We start from the raw sequence: 14,205 nt of genomic DNA, 5'->3' as shown, positions 1-14,205 counted from the left end.
ATCACGTGCTTTCAGATGGAGCAGAATTTACTACACATAGCCGTAGTTCACTGACAAGTTACGCAAAAAAAAAAATAGAAGAAATCGTTCGCGATTATGACAGCTGTTTGCAAAGCTTCTCAGTGAACAACGGCTCTGTGAAGTAAATGCTGCTCCATCTGAAAGCATGTGAAAATACCACATTTAATAACATATTTTTACTCCAAACTCACTTCATAATGTCAGTTGAGTGTTTGAAATAAATCCTTCTGTGAGATGATGTGGCTTCTTACACAGAATAAGGCACACAATATATTTCATAGTATTTAAGCAGTGATAAAGGCATTGCATTATAAATATACTTTATTTTAATGAAAATTATAATAAGAACTCGGATAAACCGTATATTGCCGTAGTCGTGTTTATTAGTCACGTTAAATCAGTGAAAGCAGTTGAATCTTCTGTTTATTCAGCTGCAGCGATGCTGGATCCTCTGGCCTTTGGATGGAGATTTACTGCTGATCACAGAACCGTGCTTCACTGAAAGATACGCATGACAATCGCAGCTTCTGTCGAATCGCGATCTCGATTCCATTTCGATTTATCGTGCAGCCCTAGTTTCATGTATCCTTTATTAGTTTTAACCAGAACATTAGAAAATGTGCATGTAAACACGGTCAATGACAGCAGCATGTCAAGTGAGGTTCATGAGTCGTGCTTGTTTACTGTCTGAGCCCGTTCTTATTAAAATTGTATGCGGTGTTTGAAGAATTCAATTTATGCAAGACTTCTTAATAGAAATTCAAGGTGAGCCTGAGGCCCCTGTGAAAGATGAAGCATGCATGCTTGAGGCGAATATTAAGGGTGTCGAGTCTTTTCACTCGTGTCCTCTTATTGGAGTGAAGCCTTGTTTTAAGTGTGACCATCATAGTTCCTGCCTAAATATCAGTTACTGCTTGTACCACCAAACGGCTCTGATATAGAATAAAATTGGAGAATCTGTTTCACGTTGCTTTAAAGTTCAAATTCCAAGTCATTTGGTTTTGTTTTGGTGTCATTTGTGTTGTATTTTGCTGGATGTTTGCAGCACAAGGTTGTCAGATGGCTGCAGGCCATGTTACATTTAAAATGTACACTTAAAATGTACAAGTTTTAAGATTGAATTTGTTCAAATGTTGTGTGACAAACAGTCAAATTTCTCTGACAGAAAAGGACTAGGATGTGGGTAACTGGTTAAAGCTCTGATCACAGTTTGTTTGGAATGTGCGGCAGAGAGGTTTTCTCCCGGTGGTTAAGCGTTTTGTCATCTATAATGGCTGGTTTAGTTCAGGGGTCAAAAGTTTTACAGTTCCCCATAGATCTTTTTCAAGCACTGGGAACTCTCTGTGCCTACAAATAACAATATAATTGTACTTTCATTAGCGAGTGTACTGATATGCAGCATTTTCAAAGGTTACCAAGTAAATAGTTTGTATTAGTTGAGTTCCTTTGAATCTTAAAACATTCTGTGCAAAATAGCTGTAAATAAATAAGCATGGGAAATTGATTTATATTGGCTGTTTGTGGATGCTAAATTCCAGTTGTGTTTTATTTCACTGAAATAGTGCTAGATTATGAAATGATTTATGAGCACAAATTTTGCGTTCCAATCTTTTAGGGGGGTTAAACTTCATGTATAGGGCAACTATTGATCTCCAAATTAATAGTTATACAAATTTACTCTACACGAATGTTGTAATGCACACATTCGCTTAAGCAGCACAATGTGGATTTGACATTTTTTAAATTATGGAAATAAAAATAATTGCTGCTGCTCAAGGGTTAATTAAGGGTTGAACATTTTCTTATCCTCACCAAGGCTGCATTTAGGCTATTTGATAAAAAAAAAAAAAAATAGAGTAAAAACAGTTAGGCTACATTGTGAAATATTACAATTTGATGTTGTATTTGAATATATTTTAAAATTAAATTTCTTCCAGTGATGGCAAATCTGAATTTTTAGCATCATTACTACAGTATTCAGTATTGCATGATCCTTCAGAAATTATTCTAATATGCCGATTTGCTGCTCTTTGCTTTTTATGTCTTTCTCACCTCACTCTTGTCAGTCAGCTCGACTCACTCGCCTCCCGTGATAAATAAAATCTGACTCCTGCTCCATGGTACACTGTCATTCGCGCACGGTTCGGCACGCTGCATTGAGCGTTTCTTTTTTAAAAGTGTCTGTCCTCTAACTGAACTAGGCTAAATTATTTTTGTTACTATAAAAAAATCAAAACGACGGTGGGGGGCGGTGCCGCGGCAGGCAAATGACGTAACCGGTGTTGCGGCTTAACACCGGTATAACCGAGAAAACAGTCTATGGCAGCAAGCCTTATATATATATACATATATATATGTATATATGTGTGTATCTCCATCACGTGCTTTCAGATGGAGCGCCATTTAATACACAGAGCCGTAGTTCACTGACAAGCTACATCTTCACATGACAAACACATGCGATTTATCGTGCAGCCCTATAGTTTAGACTAGCCTATGCAGGGTCATTGGCAAATACGGTCAATCCAGCAAGCTGGTTTTCCCAGACATGACAGTTTCCCTCTTCCAGCGGCATTCCAGAGTGTAGTCTAGGCTAGAGGTCATGGCAGCATTCCAGACAAGTTTGACCTGCTTTCCCCCCCGGTTCCTGTACAGAATGCCAGGACTGTGTAAATGACTCGGGATGTTCTGTCGGATCAGCATTGCTTCAAACAGCAGTGGGAATATTTGCTGATAAGGAAAGAGAATGTTTCTAATGCAGTTTGATGTGAGAGCGATAAATGATACGGTCTTTAATGTTGTGTGTAAATGAAGCTTTCAGCTCTGGCCTGAGGGGATCTTTCTAGAAGGACAACAGACTATTACTTTATTTCTTTTGGTTGGATCGTTAATTTTAATGTAGTTCTTTGACCCTCGTCCAGGATCTTGAAATGAAGATCAGTAAAGCTTTTTAATGTTTCTTTCCTCCCCTAGTCTCTAACGTTATTGGCCAGGCTGATTTGAGATTATCAGGTGTGGTTGGCTGAGCAACAGTTTTAATTCAGTAAATTAAACGGTTCTTTTTGTGAATGTTTATGAATTTAAGCACTGTGTGAATACTTGTTTTTTTTTTATCAGCATTTTATTCAAAAGTTTGTCAGGAAGATTTTGTTGTTGTTGCTTAAGTCTATTATGTTTACCAATGATGCATTTATATGATCAAATATACAGTGAAAAATGTTAATATTGTGAAATGTAATTACAATGTGAAATAACTGTTCTCTATTTTAAGCTATTTTAGAGTGTAATTTATTCCTGTGATGCAAAGCTACATTTTCAGCCTTATTCACTCTAGTCTTCAGTGTCACATGATCCTTCAGAAATCATTCTAATATGCAGATTTGGTGCTCAAGAAACGTTTCTTATTATCCGTGTTAAAAACAGTTGTGCTGCTTAATATTATTATCGAAACTGTGATACATTTTTTTTCCAGGATTCTTTGAATAGAAAGTTTAAAACAGCATTTATTTTAAAATAAAAATATTTTTGTAATTATAATTATATTACTTATAAATGTCTTTACTGTCACTTTTGATTAATTTTAATGCATTCTTGCTGAATAAAAGTATTATTTATTTTTTTAAAGTAATTATAGTATTTCTTTTTTTTTTTTTTTTTTTTTTTAAATCTTACTGACCCCAGATTTTGGACCGTAATGTATATATATATGCCTCTTGTAAATTGTATTATGCATGATACAATGCATGTGCATGATGTCTTCAGCCTTCCTGCACTCTAGATATTATCAGGTAGGGCTGTGTTCGATACATCAATACGACGATGTATCATAGGTATTTGACGATACGAGTATCGATACAGCTGTTTCAGTATCAATATCTCGGCACATGCGCAGCAGTGGACCGCGCTTAATTTGAATAAGAACAGTGTTTAAAACGCAGTGGAAAAGTGCAAGGTTTCTAAAAAAAAAAATAATGTATAGAGTATAATATATAGGCAACAACTAGGTTTAATCTAACCGCAGAGAAGCACAACAGGGGTTGCCTGATATAAGATCTAATCCCCCAAACAGAGCTTCACACTTGTGCAATAGGGAAATATCTGCTGAGTGTTACTTATTTTTGTCAACCTGGCAACCATGTGCACGTGCTCTCTCTCCACTTTGGATAAAAGCGCTGGCTTTCTGAAAACACTGGTAAACTTGCAGTTTAGCCATCTGCACATCGATAATCTATTCTCAGAAAAGTGTAGTTTATCAAGTGTTCATTTACGAAAGAGAGAGAGACCGTATGAATGAATTACCTCCATTTTTGCCACATTTCTCTATTAACAGTGAAGCGGTGGCTTGCATTGCTTCAGAAACGATGTTACCAATTCCTTGTTGAGAAAGATTGCTAAAATTGTGGGACAGCGCTGAGAAGTTTGGCTGAATGTGTGTGCACGCAGCGCGATCTAAACGTGTGTGCGTGAGCTACAGTGAAGACAGTTTAGAACTCTTTTTTTTTTTTGTGTGTGTGTGTTTGTTTTTTAAACAGTGTGTTAATTTGTACAATGATAACCTACCAGCAATGTAAAGATGATTTTAATAATGTATTTGAATGAGTACATTACAATATATTTATTAGAACTAGTACAGTATTACTTATGGGCTTTAAAACAAGATGCAAACAATCAGAATATTGTACCTGTCCAGTGTTCATGCATGACCGGGTGTTAACCACATTTTCTACTAAGAGAGGAAATACTGCAGTAGATTGACTTAAAATGCCCTATTTTACTGTCATGATGAGTGAATATTGTAGAAAAATTCCACTCTAAATAGTGACGAAACACGACCCATTTATACATGTTAACCAGGAGTCACTCTCATTTATAATCGCGACATCGTCTGATAAAATCAACATGCATCTACACTAAAGAGCAGCTATGCGGTGGTTTTGGCTACTGTTTTGTCTCATGCAGCGCACTGCCTGCGTCTGAGTAACAAACTATAAAAAAAAAAACTATAAACAAAAAAGTGCGTAATATCAACAGACGAACTATGCTCATTTATAATTCCAAAACAGTCAGTAAGTGACAGGTGCTTGGAAACGCTGTTTTGTACTCATTTACTTACGAGTCTGCTGCGGTATGGCCAACTGAATGCGCTGCTTCTCTGCCACTCACTGCACAGAACAAACGCCAAGAGAGACGATACTGCGCGTCGAAAGTCAGACCTCGCACTCCTGAACCATAGCTAAGGTTTATGCAGAAAAGTCACTAGGTTTATCATAGGGCTGGACGATATGGCCAAAATTGATATCACGATGTATTTCTTAATTTCGGTCGATACGATATAATTCCGATATCGATATGAACACTATCTGAAATAGAAATCTTTTGTAACATTATAAATGCCTTTATCATCACTTTTGATCAATTTTAAGCATCCTTACTAAATACTCGCGAACTGGATGCGATGACGATGTGTCGTTGCATTATAATGTTTTTGTTAGCCTATCCAGTTGAAGCCACTAAATGCGGCGCTGCTACGTTGTTCATTCAAAATATTGTGTTTACATAAAAACCGAAGCCAAGCCGTTCACACAGAATGCATATTTATCGCATTTTCTAGAGGGACATCTACCACCGTTGCACTCGCGTCTCGCACAAGAAAGATGCATGTTTAGAAAGCTATGTAAAATTAATGCAAGTTCAACTTTTAAAAAACATGTCTCAAGACTTTATGGCGGTTTTCCCCATCCCACTGCAGTTTATTTTAAACATTATGCACTTTTTTCAAAGATAGTCGTGTTATTTTATTATGCTTTGAAGAAGCTGGCCTCGGGAGAGAAGCCAAAAGCTTTTTTCCCCCCTAACTGAAATTATGCCTTTTTAAATTTGAATATAATTTGAATATTGATAATATTTAGTTTTTCCTTTTTTTGTTGGCAATACAAAGCCCAAATATCAGGCATGAAAAAGTCCAGTTTAGTTTTTTTTCTTTCTTTGTTAGAGTACATCCAAAGACAACACACAACCTTGTGCTCGAGCCCATTTATTTTTCTTTTTGGATATATTGTTACCTTCTGAAATCCATTACATCGTGGAAGTAAAATGGATTGTGAATGCTGGAACATGTTGTCTTTAACCTCGAGTTGCTCTAGGGAGATCTTCCCTCTAATAAGTGTTCAGCAAGTTGCTTTGGAAAAACGCATGTGCTAAATTACACATTAGTAGTTAGTTACGTCACCTGATCCTGGATCAGCCAGACCAACAGGCGCTCATATATGTACACAGTGATTTGATAATCCTGGGTTTTTGGATTTGGGTTTCATGCTGAGTTGTGTTTCTGTAGAAGTAATGGTGTTAGGCAGTGGTAGCAATGTGTTAGTTGAGAGATTCTGCTCTATGGTTTATATCATAATATTATTAAAAAAGTGTATTGTGTTGCAGACTGGGACTTCTAGTTTATGTCGCCTTGTTGCAATTTAACTGATATGTCATGAAACCATCGCAAATGTCTTCAAACCTGTCATTTATAATGCATTACTAAAAAAAAGACTGTTTTGTTACGTAATTCTCAGATGTCAACTTCAATCATTCAAAACAGATCAAATAAGATTAGTGATATTCCCAAATCTTATTGTCAGCTATACTCCTTTGACCTAAAATATTTATTTGAAGTAGGCCTACCCCCTGAATTTTCAAGTTAATATTTAGTAATTTAACAAATTCATGTGTGCTCGGTTCTCTGATGTTTAGGGGTCACTTGACATGACAGTAAATAAATACAATTTTAATTTTTAGCAGTTTATTTTATTTGTAATTTTACAGTTAATTATTCACTTGCCGCAATTATCAGTGCACAAAGTTTTTTTCCCCCTTTGCTAGAGTGTCAAATGCACATTTCTACATAGTTTCGTAATATAAAAAAAAAAAAAGCATGAGAATTTCAATAAAAAATATCTATATCACCGTTTATCCTGATCTGATATGTTGGTCACGTTGGCACACTAACATGGTATATTGAGCTGTGCATCCTGCAATTATTGACAAGGATGCAGAGACACAAAAAAAGGGTGTGATATTTTAAAAAAATGTAGTTGGAGGTAGGCATGGGCCGGTATGAGATTTTGACGGTATGATAACCTTAAGCAAAAATATCACAGTATCACGGTATTGTTGTTACAGCTCTAAAAATGTTTATTTTTAAATTACCGCTGAACACAATATATTTTGATATATTAACCGCCCCCCCCACCCAAGTTTGTCTAATTTCACTCGCGCCCCCTCCAACAACCTGGAAAACCGCGGACTTGGCAACACTGAGCGTGACTGATACTCGAGCCAACTCTGCTCTAACTGTCGACTGGCAGTGGGAGTCAGATTGCCCCCTAGTGGATGGCTAAAGATTTAACTCGTATTTATAAATCTCTGATTTAACTGACAGGTGCCTTGACAGGTGCTGGCGCTGGGGGCACCCCACAGGTTGAAAACCCCTGCTCTACACTGCACTCAACCTGAGGAATTCCTACACTTTCAGTCTCTGAGGAGACATGAAAAACAGCGCATACCACAGGAACGATATAGCGGAAAATAGTGGTTTTGAAACCGTGAAATTTTAAAATCACAGTATACCTTGAAACCGGTTATCGGCCATGCCTAGTTGGAGGAATACAAAATATGATCATCTAAATTCATAATTCAGGATTTGGTCACAAGAGATACTTGGAGGTCGTTTTTTTACTTTCAAAGCTTTTTTTGTGATCGTTTTGTTCTCTCTCCCCTCATCTGTTTGTAATTATGATCCTCTGAGGTCAGTGACGGGGTCACCCTGGGCGGGGGAAGCATTTGCAATCCGAAGGTTATTCAGAGGGCCGTGCCAAAGGAAGTCTGGCTTTTGTCTGCTGATAATTGCCTCCTTGCATAAGACCTTTGAGTGAGGGATCGCAGCTGAGTCATTCAAGACAAGGTGTGTGTGTGAGAGAGAGAGTTTGAACTCTAATGAACTATTGAAAGTTAGTTTTTAACGACGGCTGGAAAGAACACAATCTTAATGTTTAAGTAAATGTTTTTTTTTGCTTATTGCTATTACATTACAGACTATCTCCCGAGTTTGTTTGCGCTCCTCTGGTGAAATGCTTTAGGGCTATCATGCGTAATGTTTTTTTATTTCCTTATGCCAAGTGTAATCATTTCAGATGAGCTCCTAGGGTGCATGACGTCAGCCGAACTGGGCAAATGATTTGGATATCTTTTGAGTTCAGTTACGCTTTATGCTGATTTCAGGCTTTTCATTTCCCAACATGGTGTATTTTTGTATGGAAGCATATAGGTAGCGAAATTCAATTTAAAATGCAATATGCAAAATGGCAATGCAATATTCAAAATGGCAACGCAATATTCAAAATGGCATTGTATTTCTGTATTTAAATTTACATTTTCCATTACCCATACGTGCAAAGTTTGGTGCAAAAGTAAAATGAAAATTAAATTATATAATTTACATTTGCCATTTCCAACAGTAGTCTTAATATGTAAATTGCATGCACATTTTAACGCTTTATAAGTTGCGAAATTAAAATGAAAATGTATAACACAAATTGATTTGATATGTGTAACATGTTCAAGCAGAAATGGTAGCAAAATGATCATTTAAATGCTATTTGTCCTTAATGCATTTAGACTAACAGCTAATAAGTCGTTCTGAGTAATAAATTGAAAAAGCTCCCACCTGTATATGACTAAACAAAATAACATGTAGTTTACTTGAGGTTCTGTTAGGGCTGGACAATAATGCAATATCAATATGTATCGCGATATTTTTTTCAATAATGGTGATATGATTTTTAAACACATTTCCGACGTTCAAATGTGCATGCAATTTACAGATTAAGACTACTGTTGGAAATGGCAAATGTAAATTATATAATTTAATTTTCATTTTACTTTTGCACCAAACTTTGCACATATGGGTAATGGAAAATGTAAATTTAAATACAGAAATACAATGCCATTTTGAATATTGCGTTGCCATTTTGAATATTGCATTGCCATTTTGCATATTGCATTTTAAATTGAATTTCGCTACCTACATGCTTCCATATTTTTGGAGACTGTGCTCGCTGTTATGTCTTTTAGAGTTGGATTGTTTTGTTTTATGCAGCTTGTTTATGTGACCTACTTATTTGAGGAGGTTTTTGAAAACCGGTTCAGGTCATTGCATTAAATTGGTTCTGTGTTCTCTCTGAAACCACAGCTCCTTTGTTTTGTGGTCTGATCTATATTACAGATTCACAGGGCAGGTAAAGAAAAGCACGATAGTGTTGCGCAATTGTAAATGCGGTGTGGTTTTTGTTGTAATAATCAGGTGTGAGATGACTCAAAGACCAAATTGGCTCTGTTGAGGGACTCTCGCATTGCCTCTTCAGCACTGGTTATTGTAGAAATTGGGCTTCTGGGGGAAAATTAGCCAAGGCTGATCATTGGAGCTTGTTTTTACCATCTTCGTGGAAAAAATGATGCCATCCATTGTTTGCAATCAAGCTACGGTCGTAATGACAATCAAAACATTGATATTTTGAGTTATATCCCAAGCAGCTTCTGCACGTTGTCAAGTGTTTTGTATCTTGGCAAATGGCCTGAAAGTCAGTTCTGTTATTCTTGACGTTCTATTCGCAAGCGATTTATTCTTTTGATTTGAATCTTTTAATAATTTATTGGATGCAATTGAGGATAAAGCAGTTTGGAATATGGATGGATGGATACAATTTGCAAAGTGTTTATAAACAAAAGTTTAGAATATTGCAAAATTTTGATGTAAATATTATTCATTTCTTTTTCAGCTTGTTGTATCACAAAATTCCAAATGGATTTGCTAAATGAATCAGACTTTTCCAATGCTTATATACACAATGCAACAAAATAGTTAGGCATACTTGTACATTTTAAATGGATGGTTCACTCCAGAATGAAAATTAATTTACTCACCCTCCACTTGTTCCTGTATGAGTTTCTTTCTTCCGAAGATATTTTGAAGAATGTTGGTAACCAAACAGTTGCTGGTAGCCATTGATTTGCATAGTATTTTTCCCATACCATTGGAAGTGAGAGTTGGCAACTGTTTGTTTCCCAACATTCTTCAAAATATCATCTTTTGTGTTCAACGGAAAAAAGAAGCTCATACAGGTTTGAAACAACTTGAGGGTTAGTAAATGACAATTTTCATTTTTGGGTGAACTATCCCTATAAGACTCGCTTTGTGGTGCAGCGTGATTCATACTTTGTGTATGGAAATGTTTATTGAAGCATATGTCACTTTCTTTATGGCTGCCCTAGGAACACCATCTCCAGAGGGCGATTTCCGCCCAGCAGGTGTATGGAGAGAAGAGGGATAATATGGTGATTCCCGTCCCAGAGGCCAAGAGCAACATCACCTACTATGACTCGCTCTACCCCGGAGACTTCAAGATGCCAAAGCAGCTCATTCACATACAGCGTGAGTACATGAATCTTAATGAGGTAGTTTTTCTTTAATGAAGGTTATAATGTTTAATGTTCTTTAATGTTTTAGGTAGGGTTGTTATGGAGGACAGGTATTGGAGCGTTTGAATGAAAGTGATTGAAGCCTTTGTTACCGACATCTGTCCGCCAGTTCCTGAACAGCAGGTGTCTTGTTGTTTTTTTTGTTCTTCGTGAGTGTTTGTGGATTGCAGGCTACGCCATCTGCCACGTCCTATACATTTGGATGCTTTGACTTCATCTGGTTGTTAAGATGTTCTCAGAACGCCCTTTTCCTTCAAAGATTTTGTAGTGTGTTTATTTGAATGCATGGACCATTCTGTCCATCTTTTTGAGCATCTGTCAACAGCAGGTGATTTCAGAAAACACAGGCCGTCAATATTTACTCTATTCGTCATTTATTTAAAAAAAAATTTGTTCACGTGATGATGAAATTATTAAAGGTTGATGAGTCAGAGTCCGTCTCTCAGTTGAGGTTTAAGACTCATGATTTTGGTCCTCCTTTTTGTGATTTAATACGAGAAATATTGAATATTGATTAGGAGTGTGTGATATTGACAAAGTAATATCTCAATATTTTCTGGGATTTTATCGATAACGATAATTAGACGATATTTTGCTGAGTGTGTTATTGTGCTGGTATCTCAAGGACTGCCGTGGACAGCTTTTTGATATTCTTCATATTCTGTAGTGGTCATTTTACAATGATAGAAATGAACCTTTTCCAATAAGTTTAAATTCATTTTTACATTTTATGGGCATTTTTACCTTTATAAAGCCATTTTTTTTTTGTCAAATTCTTACATTTAATCAGTGAATTAGAATAATAAGACATTTGGGCTGTTACCAAGCAAATTATATCAGTATCAACAAAATTCATCTTTGCAATGCAGAGGAAACAGAAGCTGCATCTGAAGTGGAATTTAGATGTATTTACACAGTTTAATGCTTTAAACTGCAATTACAAATGCATGAATGATGTTTTGAAGTATTAAACATACAACGTTGAATACTGATATTTGAAATTATTTAAATAAAAAGATAGCCTATTTTTAATGTGAAATTAAAATCGCCAGTAGGTGGCAGCAAGTCACTGTTAATAAGTGAGTCATTGCGATTGGATTGAACCGAATCATTTAAACGATTGATTCATTTAGGAACGAAACACCGTAATGTTGCTCAGAGACGCAAAACAGCATTGTGGCTGTGTTTGGAATTATTTTTGTTGTCGAAATAGTGCAAAAACAGGAATTATGGTGTCTAAAACATAAGTCTCTTAACTTGTTTATTGAACTGTTCAATATCAGAATCAATATCACATTGGTAATCATGGTATATTTGGGGGGGGAAACAGTACTCTTTGTGTGAAATTGATTAACTATATGAAGTGGTATAAATATATATACATTGTCTGCCCCTATTTATGATTTATTCTAGATGTATTTTAATAGATTGAATCATATGCAACAGCCCTCTACGGACACCTTGGCAATTGAATCACCATTGGCTAGTAAATTCTTTAGTTTACTCGCCAGACTGATTTTTTTACTTAAATATTATCAATATTCGAATTATATTCGAATTTAAAAGGCATAATTTCAGTTAGGGGGAAAAAAGCTTTTGACTTCTCTCCTGAGGCCACAAGAGGGTGCATCGAGCAAAATATTATGCACGTTTCTTCAAAGCATAATAAAATAACACGACTATCTTTGAAAAAAGTGCATAATGTTTATAAACCTTATATAATTAATAAAGTTGCTTAAACAATTAGAAACAAAACAGCATCATGCATGTATAGTTTAATACAAAGGACCGAAAACCAGTCACAAAGAGTACTTTCTTCATTTAAAAACTTGAGATGCAGTGGGATGGGGAAAACCGCCATAAAGTATTGAGACATGTTTTTTTAAAAGTTGAACTTACATTAATTTTACATAGCTTTCTAAACATACGGCTCTCTCGTGCGAGACGCTAGTGCAACGGTGATAGATGTCCCTCTAGAAAATGCGATAAATATGCATTCTGTGTGAACGGCTTGGTTTCGGTTTTGACGTAAACAACATCTTCCCCCGCATTTATTGTTCTCTTTTTCTGCAATATTGTGAATGAACAACGCAGCAGCGCCGCATCTAGTGGGTTCAACTGGATAGGCTAACAAAAGCATTAAAATGCAATGACACTTACATTGTCGTCGCATTTCATGCACCACTGATAATACTGCCTGACGCACACCTAAAATTCGAATGCAACGTTTTTGCATTTGAATGTGGATTTTTCTCTCTTTGCGTGTGTGTGAGACCGTGACGACGAGTCGTGCACCTTTACACTAGAGTTCACGGTACGTCAAATACAGGAGCGCTGCACATCCATTGAGATTAACTGAAAAATAGCACAGATCACTTGACGGATGAAACTTTGAAGCGCTCAGTCAGTTTTCAGCGAGTGAAAATATATCTGTGCTTAACTTATACTTTTTCTCCAACTCACACACTGGCGAGTAAAATCTGAGAACTTATTAGCCAGTGGCTAATATTAGACATCATTTAGTCGCATATACGAGTGATTTTCTCGCAATGTAGAGGGTTGTTCAATAAAAGAACGCACTCTAAATGCACACACACATAGGCTAGTCTAGATTTCACTTAATGTGTCGTGCACTCTGTAGGGGTGTTTTAAATGGTTTTTGGCAAAATACTCGATAATGTCAAATTGCACATCGTTACAACTAGGGCTGCACGATATATCGTTTCAGCATCGATAACGCGATGTTCGCATCCGCGATAGTCTTTGCCAATCTTGCCAATCATTTGAACTTTGTGTCAGTACGCCATAAATATAACGAGGCAGCAGTGTACTTTGTCGTGCCTGTCGTGCCGTGTAGTCCCAGCGTATCCAGTGTAGTCAGTCACACACAGCATCACTGATTATAATGGGTTCTATAGTATTTTGTGAACTATGAACTAACTGCATGTTTATTTTAAATATGTGTTTTTTTTTATTCTGTTATTATTGGCAGAGAAATTTTGAAATTCCAGCAAATAATTATTTGTTTTTATTAGTTCTGTCAAAAGGTTTATCGTGCGATTAATCTCATCCAAAAAAAGTTTGTTTACTTAATGTGTGTGTACTGTGTATATTTATTATGTATCTATAAAATACACATATGCATGTATATATTTAAGAAAAATGTTACGTTTATACATTAAATTTATATAAGATAAATTATATGAATATAAATATATACATGTAAATATTTTCTAAATATATGCTATGTGTGTGTATTTATATACAAAATAAACATACACAATACACACATATATTATGTAAACACAAACTTTTATTTTGGATGCGATTAATCGCGATTTAATTGTTTAACAGCAATAGTTTTATTATTTTGTTTTATTGTATTTCTTTATTTTTTTTCTAATTTATGTAATGGTTTTATTTCTTAAAATAAAAAATAAGATAATAAAATAATTAAAATAATAAATTAATAAAATAAAATGATTTTGCAGCAAACTTTGTTAACCTTAGTTAACTACAATAGTTAACATGAACAAACAATGAAAAGTTCTTCTAAAGTAGTGTTGTCACGGTACCAAAATTCCAGTATTCGGTACCAATACCAGTGAAAATCCACGGTTCTCGGTACCAATTTCGGTACCAAAGCAAAACACAAAAACA

General features: G+C 35.7%; 1 protein-coding gene across 1 annotated transcript in view; it reads left to right on the top strand.

Annotated features, from left to right (window-relative positions):
* The window catches only part of LOC107653121 (enhancer of polycomb homolog 1-like), a 48,941-nt gene that overhangs the window by 2,025 nt on the left and 32,711 nt on the right, over positions 1 to 14,205 (top strand). The window contains exon 2 of the mRNA XM_016439756.1: positions 10,339 to 10,498. Coding sequence (XP_016295242.1) covers positions 10,339 to 10,498 — 160 coding nt within the window. The remainder of the gene's footprint in view (positions 1 to 10,338; positions 10,499 to 14,205) is intronic.

This window comes from Sinocyclocheilus anshuiensis, unplaced genomic scaffold (genome assembly GCF_001515605.1).
Source record: "Sinocyclocheilus anshuiensis isolate Anshui unplaced genomic scaffold, SAMN03320099.WGS_v1.1 scaffold1328, whole genome shotgun sequence".
Taxonomy (NCBI): Eukaryota; Metazoa; Chordata; class Actinopteri; order Cypriniformes; family Cyprinidae; genus Sinocyclocheilus; species Sinocyclocheilus anshuiensis.
The sequence above is the reverse complement of the archived record's forward strand: the minus strand, read 5'-3'. Positions and strand labels throughout refer to the sequence as shown.